A 16944-nucleotide genomic window follows, 5' to 3' on the forward strand; every position below is an offset into this window, starting at 1 on the left:
AAAAACTGAAAATTAAATAAAAAACTAAATATTGTTAAATCTTTATTGTGACTATGCAATATTTTGTTTTATGGCCTGCATATTTTCACTGAGGTAACTACCCCTCTTCTCTTTTTCTGAGACAAGATCTCCCTATGTAGTTCAGGCTGGCCTTGAACTTGCTGTAATCTCCTGGCTCAGCCTCCTGAGTACTGGGATTACAGGAATGTACCACGCCTGGCAAAAACCTCTTTCCTTGTCTTTCACTACCACAAACCAAAGCCAAAACAGTAACAACAATAAAACAAATAAGACTGGTAAAGATTAAAATAAATTCATGCCCGGTACCGATAAAAAGGAAAAAGACAAAAAAAAAAAAAAATTCATGACAAATAATAGAAAGTCCTGTAATATTTCATTTGTTTGTTTTGAGAAAAGGTCTGGCTATGTAACCCAGACTGGCCTTAAAACTTTCAATCCTCTTGCCTCAGCCTCCTGAGTGTTAGGGTTACAGAATTGTGCAGCCATATCCAGCTCCTAAAATATTTCTCATAAGAACTGGAAAGAAACCAATGGTGACTATATATTAAAGCACTTTTGTTTTGGAGGGATCTTTTTGCAGTATTGGGGGTTTGACCCAGGGCTTCATGTATGATATGAAAGTGCTGTGCCACTATATCCCAAAGTCTTTTTGTTTAACCAAGTTGCTAAGTTGCCCATGCTGGGCTTGAACTTGTGATCCTCTTGCCTCAGTTTCTCAAGTAGCTGGGACTACAGGTATACACCTCCACATTCAGCTTGAAGTACTTCTTGATTTATGGAATTCTGATTCAGTTTGTTAAACAAAAGCTAATGAAATTATCACCTCCAAGACAACAGGCAAAGAAACAAGTACCTATTTGAAAGAATAAGACCATTAGTTAGTTACAAAATTTAATTATAAGAATCCACGAGTCGTTATTGGTGGAACCAATTCACACCAACAGCTCTGAAGAGTGCAGATGCTAGTTTTTAAATAAAGGTGACAAATACTGATTATATTCCCATAATAGTGTTTGGGATCTACATAAAACTTGATTCTGGACATAGTTCATTATACAGGGCTAACAGAACAACAAGGAAATCACCAACAATTACAACCAAAGGTGTAATTTCCAAAGCATTTTTAGTGAGACAGTAAGTCTATTCTAACTTTTTAAACATATAAAGCTAGGTAAAACTCAAATCTATTTTTCTACCTGAGATCAAAGTAAGTTTTCTGTTTTTTATCTAAACATAATTCTTAGCATTGAGGTAAATCTGAATTCACATATTTCGTCAAACTTTTCCAAAAACAATTTAAGCTTGCTTTAAAGATTCTCATGTTACAAATATATATTTACATTTTTTCTTCAAACACTAATGACAATCTTATGTGGTTAATAGGTCTATAATGGGACTGTGAAACTATTACCAATATGAAAATAAAAAGCTACTCATCTGTACAAAGTGATCCTGCATGTGCAATATGAACTGGGGTCACAGAATCTATGTACATGCATAAATTTCTAGAATTCAAAATGCTTTAAATTCACTATGCAGCCCTGCCTGGCCTTGAACTTGTGGTGATCCTACCTCAAGCTCCCAATTGCTGGGATTACAGGTGCATGACACCATGTCCAACTAAATTTACATGAAAAAAACTGTTTTATTCTACTCTTTGTGGCAGAGGTTACAAACTTGTGATGTAGGACAAAGATACTATGTATACAAGTTCCAGAACCAAGCCCTAACCTTAACTGGCAAACACTGCAACTTAAATAAAAACTAAACAAGACTAGATCTTTATTGTGGCAATGTAATTTTTTGTTTTGTGACCTGCATACTTTTACTGAGGTAAAAACCTCTTCTCTCTTATCCTTCACCTACTACAAACTAAAGCCAACAAATAAAAACAAAAAATACTTCCACAACTGCCTTCTTTACGGCTGTCTTTGGCAATGCTTCCAAAATGTGAAAGCAAAAGAACCTGCTGAGGTGAAGAGGATGATATTTCTCCTTTCTTACTCGATGTGACGTGTGAAAATCAATCTAAGAGTATGAATAGAAAACAAACAGTGAAGGTTGAGCGGTAGTCTACCCTCAAGAGAAACAGCAAATAAAGTAGGGAGGTTGTTCCTCTACTGGCCCTTCTACATTACCTCCCAATTAGCACAGTGTAAGATCAAAATTTCCAACTCTGAAAAGGTGTGGGAGGAGCAGCTAGAGAAGTGAATAAATGCTAATGAAGTACAGCAATAGCTTTAGCTGTCAATGAGTTTCTTTGCTCTGGTATTGGCAATGTCAATACGATCTTTGTTGGCTTCCACCTGAAAAAAAAGCAAAAGATAATAAGTATTACTTCATAAGGCAAGTCATTTTAATAAAAATAAAGTTTAGGCTAGGGATATAGATCAGTGGTAGAGTCCACACTGTGCAAGTGTAACCCACACTGGGTTCAATCCTCAGCACCAGGGGAAAAATATTAAACTTTATAAATTTGGAACACTTGACACACTGAGAGAATACAGGAAACACTTAAAGTCACATTATAAAACTCATTTTGGTAAGAAGTGACAGAAATGGAAATTCATTAGGGAAACCCTAGTATATAAATACAACAAAGATATAACAGAAGAATTCTCCAGTATTTTATCAATCTTTTTTTTCCCCTTCACTTTTTGAGAGAGGGTCTTGAACTCACTATATAGTTCAGCTGGCCTTGAAGTCACTATGTAGCCAGGCTAACCTCAAATTCACAGCAATCACCCTGCCTTAGCCTCCCAAAGTGGGAGGGATTACAGTTATGTGCCCCCACATCCAGCCCAGTATTTTATCAATTCTATAACGCATTTTTTCATTGTCTGACATGTCTGAAACTAAGATACATCTTATAGTCAGTGGGTGTTGTAATTTTTAATTTATTAAGAAGGGTATAAATATATAGCCCAAGCTGGCCTTAAATTTGCAGGGATCCCCCTGCCTCAGCCTCCTGAGTGCTGGGATTTTAGGTGTGTACCATCATGTCTGGCTTTTTTTGTTTGTGTCTTTTTCCTTTTTCCTTTTTTATCGGTACCGGGGATTGAACTCATGACTGCCTGCTTACAAGGCAGGCGCTTATGCCGCTGAGCTAAATCCCCAGCCCCTAACCATGTCTGGCTTTAAAGTGTGAAATTTTAAGCAACAAGAAGCCAACCCCTCCATGCAAGTCAGCGCCATGCACAGGCCACTGAGAGGAGAAGCAGAAGCCCACCCTTTTCTGTGAATCGGCACCATTTGTAGACTGCAGGAGAGAACAATGACAGCTATTGAGGTAAAATTAAGTTAATACTTGTAGTGTTTAGTGTTTCATTTTTATAGGCCAGCTTTGCAGGCCGAAAGCGGATAGTCTGATCATCTATTCAGAGGAAAACAATGCACAGTGTAGTATCTATGGGGTGTCTCCTTCTGAAGATGGCAGCTATTAATTCCCAATTATCTTGTTTTGAAGTCCTTTATCATTTTTATTGTTTTATTTGGTTGGGTTTTATTCTGTTTTGTCTTGATTTTATTATATCTGATGGCATGGGCAGCTATTTCAAAGACAACGATATATTGTAGTAGCCATTTTGGATTTACTACCATCTTGGTTTTTTGGGGTTTTTTTTTTGTCTTTTTCCTTTTTATCGGTACCGGAGATCGAACTCACAACTCCCTACTTGTAAGGCAGGCGCTTATGCCTCTGAGCTAACTCCCCATCCCCTACCATCTTGTTTTGAAGTCCTTCATTGAGCTCATTGTATTGTTTTTTATTATGTCTGAAGATATATGGGCAGCTATTTTGAAGACAAGAGGCATTATGGTAACCAATGTTGATTTCCCATTATCTTGTTTTGAAGTCCTGTGTCATACTGTTTTGTTTTGATTACCTTTATGCTGTTTCATTTTGGTTTTATTCTCTTTAAAAATAAAAATTACAAAAAATAAAAAAATGAAGTGTAAAATTTTGATTTAACTCATCTAACACTGAACATAATTTGTTTTTCAGTATCTTTTTTCTTTTGAGACAGAGTATCACCACATAGCCAAGGCTGGCCTTGAATTCATGGTGATCCTCTTGCCTCAGCCTCCCAAGTGCTGGGATTACAAGCATCAGTATCTTTTTTATCATGTAAAGTTAAAACAAGGAATCATAATTTTTCTTTAGGATTATTTTGTGTCTACTGTACAAGGACTATTTTACAGAACTGCTTCTTGCTCTTTTCTGAGATGTGAATTCTGGCACTTATTACTCAGTTAGTACTTAACACAATAAAACTAGCCAGGTGTGATGGTGTGCACCTGTAATCCCAGCACTCAGGTGGCTAAGGCAGGAGGATCACAGTGAGGCTTACATAATGCACTCAAGCCAGCCTAAACTGCATAGAGATATATCTTACAACAAATTATCAAGCAAACACTAAAAGCTAACAGTCACTGGTGAGGTGTGGGGTAAGACACACTCAAAGGCCACTGTAAACTCTAAGCTTTATGTGCCAAAGTTTAAATAAAACAACTTCATTCCAAGACTGAGGCTTCAAAATGAACCAAGTGACATGAGATGGGATGACTTGGCTTCTGCTTCTTCAGTGTATTAGAAGCTCTTCACCAAAACTCATCCAAACTGTGTGTCCAATAAACACAACAATGTCCCTCCTGCTGTTCTCCCCTACTGTACCTGTCACAGAGCATTCCTAAATGTTTACTGAGCTGAATGTCTCATTTTCTTGTGGTCATAAAAGGGTTTTACCTTTTTTGTGATTGAGTCTATTTGTCGATTTTGAGCATCAATTTCATTGCCCATGTCCAAGGCCAAGTTCTTTAGATTTCCCAGGATATTGCCCACTTGGGTCAGGTTCTCCTCCATCTCCTCCTCTTTGGCGTCATTGGTTATACTACCACAAACAGACAAATTAGTTCAGTACTTCTTATTACAATGTAATGGTCTCATTCTGAGTATAATTTTCCTAAAAATAATAACCAAAATCACGTCAACAAGTGTTAAATTCAAGGAGAAATAGGCTATTCGTCTAGGAAAATACTATATGGTTTAAAACTGTGATTCTTAGTGTCACCTAGGCATCTGTTAGACACAAAAATAAGCTAGATAATCATATCTCACCCCGGAACTGCTGAATCAGAAACAGTGGATCCACAATCCTCCTGCCTTAGCCTCCCAATGCTGTTCACTCTGTTTTAATAAATCCTCAAATGATTATCTTTTCTTTTTGGTGGTGCTGGGAATTCAACAAGTCCTTGAGCACACTAAGTAAGTGCTCTGCCATTAAGCTACATCGCCAACCCACTTTTACTTTATTTTGAGTCACGGTCTTGCTAATTTGCCTTGAACTTGTGATATGCCTGCCTCAGCATCTTGAATAGTTGGGATTACAGGCATGCAACACCACAGCTGGCCCTCGAATGATCTTAATGCAGGCTTAGATCTAAAAAAACATGGCTCTGAAATAGGTTAGAAAATCATGGCCAGAGGGCCAAATCTTGCCCTCAATGGGGATGTAGCTCAGTGGCCTAAGTGCCTGCAGGGTGAGCACGAGGTCCTGAGTTCAATTCCCAGTACAAAAAAAAGTTGTGGTTTTTTTTTTTTTTTTTTTTTTTTGTCTTTTTCATTTTTATCGGTACCGGGGATTGAACTCACGACTACCTGCTTGCAATGCAGGTGCTTATGCGGCTGAGCTAAATCCCCAGCCCCCAAAAAGTTTTATTCAAATATAGCCTCTCAGTCTTTTGGCGTCTTTCTCTTTCTCTCTCTGAGACAGAGTCTTGCCATATGGTCTGCCATATAGTTCAGACTGTCCTTGACTCACAGTGATTCTCTTACCTCAGCCTCCCAAGCGCTACAATTTCAGGCATGCACCACCACACCAGGTTTTTGTTACTTTTTTTTTTTTAATACATGTCTGGCTGCTTTCATCTTATAAGAACTGAGTTAAGTAACTGCAAAAAGACTATATAACCTGACAAATCTGAAATGGTTACTACCTGGCCCATAACCAATATCTTTACAGAAATATAGCTAATCCTTGCTCTAGATAAAATATCTTGAAACTTATTTTCCTACTTATAAAGTAAACAGGTCTACATTAACACTTTGAAAAGTACAAATTTGGACAACAACCACAGTCAACATTTTGTCAGATGGCAGGTAGATAAAAGTAGTTCTAGTGGAATAAATATTATTTCTATCGGGTGACACAGGGTGTATATTCATAGCTCCTAAGTGAGCCAGGACTCACTAGGAAAGGTACAGAAATGTGGAAGACGTACCGTTTAATGTATCCACCACTGACTGCTCCAGTGGCTGGCTGCTGGGGCTGCCCATTTGTGACTCGGGCTGGTTGCTTGGATACCACGTTGCTAGGTGAGTTGCCTCCCCCTTCTCCCCATGCTGCCTTATAGGCCTTGCCAGACTCAAAGTTCTTCGTCCTGTGGAAGAGTCAGGAGTGCAGAACCCCAGAAAGCAGAAGAGGGACAGGTGTAATTATTAACGTTCATCACCTTAAGGATGTCACTTAACACCTTTGGCAGAAAAACTATGCACAGCTAAATCTAGATTATCTATGCCTCCTGACAAGGTAGGACAAGAAAAGGATTAACTATGTAAACTCATTGATGTTAAATTTTTTTTAAAATAATTTTTATTTTTTGAGACAAGGTCTCATTATGTAGTTCAGGCTGGCCTCAAACTCACAGTGATACTCCTGCCTCAGCCTTCCAAATGCTGGGATTACAGGTATGTGCCACCACACGTGGCTTTAAATAATTTTTAAAAGGTCCAAATATTTACTACCAAATCTTTACTAAGCTATAGCAAGTAGTAAAATGCAAATATTTGATTTTTAAAGTTCTTTGGCTTAAAGTTTTAAAGGAATGTCATGGGATGTCATGAGGTTCTTGGACAGCAACTGTTGAGTATTTTCATGTATTATCCATTGGTTTAGCCAATTTATATGTATTCTGTATTAATGATGGGCCCCCAGGAAAATTCTAAAGCAGAGTAATGGTACATAATGTAAACGATATATTAGCTTATCAGAAAGTAAGTAACTTTAAGCTTTCACTTTAATTTCAGAGCTGAAAGACTGAACCTAAAACCTCACACTTGCTAACCATGTACCCTATCATTGCGCCACATCCCCAGAGTGGGGTTTTTGTTAAGACATCAAACTGGAACAGATGGAAGATAGAGAGTTTGAATTCAAAGTGAGTAAGGAGACAGTAGGTTTTTCAGTCTTAGCAAAGAGTAGATTGAGGCAAGACTATCTTAGGCCCCTGATCTATCAAGGTTCCAACCTTGACTCTAACCCATAGCTTACAGTTCATGCCTGTTAAGTGTACAGATTAACAGTGAGTACGTTATTTCTTCATCCACTGATACACCTTAGCTTTGAGATCTATTTGTAGCTGAATACGTAATTAGAATACGGCCACATAAGGAACATCTAGGTCTAGGCTGTTTTAAGAAAAAATGGTTCTGACCTGACGAGACTTACAAGATCAAATTTACAGCCCCTTCTGGGAAAGAATTAACCTATGTGATAAAATGTTTAATCAAATTGATGATGAATTTTAATGAGATAATTCTATCTGAAAAGGTAGAGATAAAGATTCAAGATTTATACCTGATTGTTACTTTCCAGAAATCTAATTTTTTTTTGAGTACTGGGGATTGACTCCAAGGCTTTAATGCTGAGCTACATCCCCAGCCCTTAGTTATTTTTTGAGACAGGATCTTGCTACATTGTCCTGGTCAGGATCAAACCTGAAAGCATGTCAGAGTGCTGGGATTCCACATCCAGCTAGAATCTAATAATCTTTAGCTATCACTTTTTTTCACTTAAATGTCTCATTAAGAATGATAAAGCCCTTTAAAAGAAAATTTTAAATATCCCTTAATGATAGGGGCTAGGGATTTAGCTCAGCGGCATAAGCGCCTGCCTTGCAAGTGTGTGGTCGTGAGTTCGATCCCCAGTACCGATAAAAAAGAAAAAGACAAAAAAAATACCCCTTAATGAACTCAAGAAGCAGAAAACAAAGTTATCAAGACATAAGCGCAAACTTTTTTTTATTAGTTCTGGCTGCCATCATTAGCACTGAATAAAAATAACAAAAGGAAAGCCAAATATTATTATTATTATTATTTTTATTAAGGAGAAAGAAAATTATGTAAATATTAATTATAATATGAGGGAGGGAGGGGGAAGAAATTATATATCACAGTATTAGATAATTGAGTTATAGGAAAGGAAAAAAAGGCAGAAAATAAAGGGTTCATTCAGAAACTTCATTTTAAAAAATTTAATCAGTCTTTTATAATTCTCATAAAGATCTAAAATCAAAGAGGTAAGACAATACAGTATACAGTAAAGTAACAGAGTTAACTCATGAAAAAATTAGGAATCGTTAGCCCTGTATCAACTCAACACAAAATCATAGCAAGCTAACATGTGATATAACAGAAATTATGGAACAATTGTAATGTATAGAAGGGGCATCTTCATTTTTATGTGATTTAATTATTTTTGAGACAGGCTCTCACTATGTAGTTCACATACATATAAAGGGGATTATATAATATGAATTATAAAGTGAGAGGGTAAGAGGCCTTGAGCTCACTATATAGCCCAAGCTGGCCTCAAACTCAAGGTGATCCTCCTTCCTCTGCCTCTCAAGTGCTGGGATTATACATATGTGCCAAGAGATCCAGCAGGAATATTTATTTTAAAAAAGAAGATAGTACATATGTCAACATTTAAAATTTATATCCCACCTTACTCTGAATAGGATTTAGGATGACTAGATTGTCAATTTCTTGATTTGGTAGTGGCCTAAATCATGGGGAATTTCAATTATTAGAAGCAACACTTTAAGAAAGAAAATCTTGATTCAGGAACCAGAAATCAAAATTTTATTGAGAGAGAGGCATTCAGTCTGAATTTTTTTACCTTTGATAAAACCTATATTGCAGCCACTATCTACAAATACCAACCTATTTTAAATTTAGAAAACTTGAGAAGTGTTTTTATTTTGGTATTAGTAGAACCATTAGCCAAAGGGAATTTTTATACACTAAGATTCTGTCAAGTTCACCTTTTGTCAGCATCCATGGAGAACAAATTCATTTTACATTTCACAGCACAGTACAGCACAGTACAGCACAGCACAGCACAGCACAGCACAGCACGATTTCTTGATCATTCACAAAACCACACACATACACAGCAAAGCCAGTAGAGCATCACCTTGAAAGAGCAGGTTAGCAGCCCACACTGCGCCACAACGGCATCTTAAAGTTCCCTTTCATCAGTAATTGAGCCCGGCTTCTGATGTTAAATCTTCATTTTAGTAAGCAGATTAGAAAGGAAGAGATTAGGTGAGAGAATGAGACAAAGAAAACAGTAAATGCCAGTCAAACGGAACAGAAGCAGATTTAAAAACGTAACACACTCCAATTCCTGCCTGATTTTACAGAAGCAACCCACAAATGAGAATCTAGATAAAAAAGAAAAATGATAGAACTATTTAACAGAAGAACTATTTAAACCAAAGCACATTTCATTTTCCCTCAAAATGTTTAGGTGATGATATCCCTTCCTAAAATTATAGAAATATGAGAGAAGACAAATATGGCAACATTCACTTCTTAGGGAACACAGATTTCTCTTAAATTACTATTACATATTTTATTTGCGTTATAGTTTTTAAAAATCTTTATGTCTAATTTTCCCACCAGCAAACAAGTTTCTCAAGAACAGTCTATTCACAAGTATTTCCTGAATATACATCAGACACCATGTGAAGCATAAAAAGATAAATTATAGGGGCTGGGGGTTTAGCTCAGCGGCATAAGCACCTGCCTTGCAAGCAGGCGGTCGTGAGTTCGATCCCTGGTACCGATAAAAATGAAAAAAGACAAAAAAAAAAAAAAAAAAAAAAAAAAAAAAAAATCAAAAAAAAAAAGATAAATTATAAACAAACAGACAGGGCCACAGGTATACCTTATTCATCTTTGTATTTTCAGTAAGTAGGACAGAGGAAGCACTTAATTGTCAAATGAAATATAATTCAGTATTTATTTTAATCACGCACAGCTTAAATTTTGCAGTTCAACATGACCAAAGATTAGAATAGTAGAAAACCTATAGTACAATTTTGAACTTCATTTCAAATGACCCAGAAATATTCATTTTGCTTCAAATTATATACCATTATGTAACAGACATTTGTTTTTTCTGCAAGCTAGATACTGAACCCAGGCCTATACTCACTGAGCCATACCCCAAATGCTTTCTTCAATTTGAAACAAGTCACTAAGTTGCCTAGGCTGGCCTCAATTTTGCAATCCTTCTGCCACAACCTTTTAAGTACCTGGGACTACAGGCTTGTGCTACTGTGTCCAGCTCTATATTAATAGACTTTAAGTCAGAACAGCTTGATAAGAATGGTTTAACTAGGATATTAGTTTACTACTCTGCAGTTTACTACTCTGAGACTTTCCAGTCTGTCCCTTGGTGAGACTGAGGGAGAAGGATCCCAAGTTTCAGAGCCAACCTGGACAATTTAGTGAGACTCTGTCTCAAATGACAACAACAAAAACGGCTTGGGATGTATAGCTCAATGGTACACGTGAGAGCCCTGGATTCAGTGCCCAATACAACAACAACAACAATAAAAAAAGAAAAAAAAATATGCATAGGTATGGTTAGGGAAAAAAAAGAAAAAATATATAAAAATAAGGAACAATTCTTGTGAGAGAAAAAAAAAGGATCTGGGGCATTTTACTTTTAGACTCCAAATGTGGCAAGTTAACGTATGTTTTCTTTTTAAAATTAGGGTTTTGTTTTGTTTTTTTGAGACAGGGTCTCCCTACGTAGCCCAGGCTAGCCTCAAAACTCATAGTGATCCTCCAGGCTCGAGTACTGGAATTACAGGCATGCAACACCATACTTGGCTCGCTCTTCTTTTCATGGTACAGGGATTGATCCCAGGGTCTTCTCACTGAACTACATACATCCCTACCCCCGTGAAACAGGGGCAAGTCACAAACTCAGTGATTCTCCTGCCTCAGCCTCATGACAGGCATGCACCACCACACCTTTATTTTTTATTTTGACACAAGCTTTTGTTAAGTCACTAAATTACCCAGTCTGGACTCAAATTTGGGATCCTCCTGTGTCAGACACAATAACATTTATCTACAATTTTAAACTTTAATCCTGGTAGTCTGTTATTAAATTCTACTAGTTCTTTAGGAAAAAAAAATCAGTGGCAATTCAATTTTTTTTTCTAAATAAAGCTACTCCTATTTCTTAAATGAAAAGATTTGCTTCAGTTATTCCACTAAACAGACCTCAACAACTACATGTCAGTCCAAAAGAGAGAAGCAATGGAGAGAGAGGTGGGAAGAAGGAGAAGGGAGGGGAAGGAAAAAGAATTAAGATTTGACATTTACATGTGCCAACTCTCTACAAGGACTGGAATCAAACGTGAACTCAAAAATATTTTCAAAAAAAATTTTTTCTTTTTTGAGATGGGGTCTCACTATGCAGTTCAGTCTGGCCTTGAGCTCACTTTGTAGCCCAGGCTGGTCTCAAACTCGAAACAATCCTCCCACCTCATCCTCCGGAGTGCTGGGATTACAGGTGTGAGTCACCACGCCCGGCAATTTTTTCAAAAATTTTAAATGAGTCTGGCATGGTGGCACATGTCTGTAATCCCAGCATTTGGGAGGCTGAGGCAGGAGGATCACTTTGAGTTCGAGACTAGCCTGGACTACATAGTGAGTTCAAGGCCAGCCTAGACTATATAGTGAGACCCTGTCTCAAAATGAACATTTTTTAAAAAATGAAAATAAATGAGAGGAAAAGGACACACACATGGACGCACACTTGTAATCCCAGCACCCTTGGAAACTAAGACAGGATTTCAAACTCAAGTCCAGCCTAGGGAACTTAGTAACTTAAAAGACCCTATTATAAAAAAATAAGAAGGGCTGGAGATAAAAGATAAACCCAGTGTGAAGATCTGGGTTTAATCCCCAGTAATGAAAAAGAATGAAAGAAATGTTGGGGTAGCAGACAGACAGACAATGGGCCTGTGTTGTTAGTACTACCAGTTCTGTAATCCTAGTACTTGGGAGACTGAAGCAGGAGGATCGCCATAGGTTTGAGGCCAGCTTGGCCTACATATAGTGAGTTCAAGACCAGCATGAATTATATAGCAAGACCATGTCTCAAAAAACCATTAGTCATCTTTAAACTGAGACATTAGTCTCCCCTTTTCAGGAAGCAACTGCTGCTATGGCAGCTCCCTGATTTAATCAGTTAAGAAATGCCCTCTTCGGACCCACTAAGACAGGGTACTACTGAGGGCAGAGGCTGTAGACTGCTTCATGACCATACTTGACCTCCACTCCCACCTATGTCTAAGAAAAGCTTGCCTCTGCTTGGCTGAGATGTACAAGAGAAAGAAAATTACTGCTGCTGTAGCTCTATTTACACATTTCTATATTTGTAACCATTTTAGGACTCATGGCTTTTCCTTTTATCAATCCAGGACCTAAAATTGATTCTACTCTATAAACTCAAGAGAGGATTTCTTCCTTCCTTTTCTTCTTGTAATAACTGGTCCCTAAGGGGTTGGGGATTTAGCTCAGCGGCATAAGCACCTGCCTTGCAAGCAGGCAGTAGTGAGTTCAATCCCTGGTACCGATAAAAAGCAAAAAGACAAAAAACAAACAAAACAAAACAAAACAAACTGGTCCCTAAGAAATTCGTGTACTTTCTCCCTCTTACTCTTAGCAGACGGAACATGGAAAACAGGCGAAAGGCATAACATGTTTGCAAAATATGGCTAACAGTTTGAAATCTATAATCTGTGCATTTGCTAGGCAAGGTGGCACACACCTGTAAGCCAGTGCTTATGAAACTGAAGCGGGAAGACTGCAAATATCGGCTCCAGTCAAGGCATGGAGCACCCAGTTTGCCAGTGGTGGCATTGTTCTTAGAGAAAATTCAGCTCAGCATGAGTGCTGTTGCCCTTGGCAAACACAGGATGTCATAAAAAGAGAAAAGGTGGAGCATGAAATCTTCCAAGCATCAGGACATCTGAGAACTTCCATACATTTACACCAGACGCCCTGAGGACTTTGACCACTGAGCCACTGGACATTTGAAGAACTTTGACCTCAGATCTCCTTACTTGAAGTCCGTGACCCACTTACCAGACACCTTGCCTGATCTACCCACTTGACCCACTTTGTCTAAGACCAATAAAACAGGCTCCAATTTTCTCTGTACCCTCCTCCCCAACAAATGCCTCTTCCATGCTCTGTCTGCCTGCACTGAGGCACAATAAATCTCATGCCATATTGCCTTTACACAGGCCTGACAGTCTGCTGGTCTCTGACTTGCGCTATTCCTTATAGCCACAAGTTTGAGGTCAGCCTGGGATACATAGTGACTTTAAGGCCAGCCTGAACTACATAGCAAGACACTGTTTCAACAAACCAAAACCAAACAAAACCACTGCCTTTATAACTTGTTAGATGATTATGTAACCTTAACTGATACGTCACAGCTATTAAAATACGGATTTTCAGAGAGTCAACCAAGATCTAAACAGATCAATCTACCTGTATTAAGATAGAAATTCAACAGACCAGGTTAGGAAGAACATTGTCAAATCTTAATTTCTAATGACCAAAACAAAATGTGAAGTTAACCAACTAGCAACTTAACACTATTTATCTAATAGAAATGACACAGAAAATGTTATATGACATTGATCTGAAAATACAATGATTTATCAAAAGCACTCCCATTCTTAACTGCTTTGAGGAGAAAAATGCTGAGAGTTATAGACCTCTGAGTGGGACTCTTCATTTACCAGATCACTTGAGACAACTGGATGCAAATACTGATGCCTATGAAGCTCTTCAAAAACAAACCCTTGTGCTGGGGATTTAGCTCAGCAGCTCAAGCACTTGCCTAGTAAGTGTGAGACTGTGAGTTTGATCCCCAGTACCAAAAACAAAAACAAAACAAACAAACAAACAAAAAAAGCTAATGTTGAAAAGAAATCCTTTCACAAGTAAGTATAGTCACTCACTTTCCAGATATTGTCATTTCAACTACATGTAAAGTTCAAAATTGTTTTGTTAACCATTTTTTAAAAAACAGATGAACAGAAGAGAATGGTTAACTCCCTCAGTCCAACTTCATCTACATCTGATAATAATATTTGTCAACATTGTGTAAGTAAAAAATATAAAGTCATTAATTAATAGATTGATTAATTAATAGATTAATTAAATTCCTTTGTATCAAGCATAATCTCATATGGTATACATCAACAGTTGGAAAACCTTGTATCTCCTAGTTTACTAGAGACTCCAAATCTCCACCTGCCTTTGATTCTTCCCTCTTATGGTGCTTATAGTCAGTTCCCTCTCATATTGCTTATATTACTTATGTAATAATAAATAATAATAAATTATAAATAATAAATAATAATAATAAAATCTACCTCCCAAGTCTCATCCTTGATTGCAAAGGGTTTTTAACTAGCTCATGGGGTAAGGTCATACAGTTCAATTTTGTTTCTTCTACTACCTGCTTCTTATTTTCCACTTCCCATCTACATGATTAGCTGAGTCAAGCTCTTCTTTACTGTTTGTTTACTCTGAATATTCCACAAGAAATTTTTCTGGGAGTTGCTCACTCCCTGGGGATTGAACACAGGGCCCCACATGGCCCCCTATATTCCCCAGGGGCCCTCTTCCTTCATGTTCACTCAAAGCCCAGGACATGTCCTCCCTCCTCTATGATACGTTCTCTACTTGACTTTTATCAGTTCTGCACTTTAGTCAGTATCACATGATCTAACACCAGATTTATGTGCCTTTTGCTATTCCTTCTCATATATCCAAGCACATGACAAATCTTTTAAAGACAATGCCCAAATCCTTCACTTCCTTGGCCATTTCTCATGTGCATATGGCATAATAGTCCAGGCCAAAGTATTCCTACTCCTTGTTTGAAAGTAAAAGATACTAACTCCATCCTGTTCCATATCATCCAGATGTATGTATTTCCCAACTCTTCCATGCACAAATTAAAATTGGGATTTCATTATAGGCAAGCCTGTTTAAATTTATGGCTTGCCTATGAAAAGCTTACTCTTCCTGAAGGAGAACGTTTTTTGCCCCCCATACTGAGAATGAACCTTCCCACTGAACTACACCTTATTTTTTTTTTTCTTCAATTTTTTTCCAAGAACTGGTTGAGACAGGTTCTTGCTAAGCTGCCATTTACCAAGTTTGAGCTCCTCCTGCTTGCAGTCCTCCTGTTTCATTCTCTCAAGAATGCTGGGATTGGGGCTGGGGATTTAGCTCAGCGGCGTAAGTGTCTGCCTTGCAAGCAGGCAGTCGTGAGTTCGATCCCCGGTACCAATAAAAAGGAAAAAGACCAAAAAAAAGAATGCTGGGATTACAGGCATACATCACCATGCTTGGCTGAGAACTTTTTTTGGTAGTATTGGTAATTTAACCCAGGGCCTTTGCCCTGGGTTTCATCTCTAGACTTTTTTTTTTCTTTTTTTGACAGAGGGTCTTCCTAAGCTGCTAAATTGACAAGGCTAGGTTCAAAATTGTGATCCTCCTGCCTCCGACTCCCAGAGCACTGAGATTATAGGCATATACTACTGTGCCAAGTTGAAGGAAAAATATCTTAAATATATCTATATCAAAGTTCCTCATTTAGGTCTAATTATATTTCTGACCTTATCTGGGGAAGAAACCTGTGGGTACATCTATTATCCCCTCCCACTCTCCCTCTTTTTCTTTCAAAAGGTGATGGCTTATCAACTTACCTGTTACATGGACAGACACAAAGGCCACAGCACTTGTTGAGTTCTGTTAAAGTCTTCTCTGTCTCTCTCATGTCTTTATTTATCTGGTCCATGCCTTCTTCTATGCGGTTTAGTTGTTCTAAGAATGAGTTGTGGGAGTTAAGTTTCGTGTTATATTACATTCTCAAACCATATATCCTATTATTATAGAGCTTAGATTTAACCTTAAATCTACCAATAACCTGCCAAGTTGAATATGTCAGTGCCATAAAATATTACAAACCATTCAACACGAAAGAGTCTCTCACATACTGATCCTGTAACTGAATTGATCATTTGATTCATCTTGCAACCCTGATTTGACCTCTTCTTGTAGAAAGATCCATTCTAAAGGAAGTTTGTACCAGGTATGGTGGTGCATGCCTGCAATCCTAGTGCTTAGGACATTAAAGCAAGATAATCACCAGTTCAAGGCCAGCCTAGACTACAATAGTGAGTTTTCATGGTCTCATCATGAACTATGTGGTGAGATACAGTCTCAGGAAAAAAAAAAAAAAAAACAGAGACAGAGAGAAGAAAAAGAAGAGAGAAGAGAAAAGAGAGAGACCAGGAGGTTGAGCTTGGGAGGGTGGTTCAGAGGGACTCTTACAACCAAGTTAAGTATACTTTGACCAGATCAAATTCCCAGTATTTCCATCACTTACTGGGCTCAAAACCTGAGGACTGGGGCTGGGGATTTAGCTCAGCAGCATAAGCACCTGCATTGCAAGTGTGTGGTCATGAGTTTGATCCCTGGTGCTGATAAAAAACCAAAACAAGGGGCTGGGGATTTAGCTCAGTGGCATAAGCATCTGCCTTGCAAGCAGGCAGTCCTGAGTTCGATCCCTGATAAAAAAGAAAAAGACAAAAAAAAAAAAACCAAAACAAACCCTGAAGACTGTCACAAGACTAATAAAAAATATATCACAACACCCATGGCCAACTCAGATACAATATTTCTTTTTTTTCTTTATATTTCTTTTTATTATTTATATACTTAGTTTTGGATTTTTTTTTTTTTTT

General features: G+C 37.8%; 1 protein-coding gene across 3 annotated transcripts in view; it reads right to left on the reverse strand.

The window, feature by feature from the left end:
* Positions 1-899: 899 nt before the first annotated feature.
* Positions 900-16944, reverse strand: part of Snap23 (synaptosome associated protein 23) — a 32538-nt gene continuing 16493 nt past the window's right edge. For all 3 annotated transcript variants that reach the window (XM_063250187.1, XM_063250185.1, XM_003475716.5), the window contains exons 5-8: positions 15904-16021; positions 6301-6459; positions 4766-4910; positions 900-2327 (exon numbers count right to left, since the gene is read on the reverse strand). In XM_063250187.1, coding sequence (XP_063106257.1) covers positions 2262-2327; positions 4766-4910; positions 6301-6459; positions 15904-16021 — 488 coding nt within the window. In that variant the 3' untranslated portion in view covers positions 900-2261. The remainder of the gene's footprint in view (positions 2328-4765; positions 4911-6300; positions 6460-15903; positions 16022-16944) is intronic.

Source organism: Cavia porcellus, unplaced genomic scaffold (assembly GCF_034190915.1).
Source record: "Cavia porcellus strain 051 isolate PalLab524CR breed Dunkin Hartley unplaced genomic scaffold, mCavPor4.1 scaffold_6, whole genome shotgun sequence".
NCBI classification, from domain to species: Eukaryota; Metazoa; Chordata; class Mammalia; order Rodentia; family Caviidae; genus Cavia; species Cavia porcellus.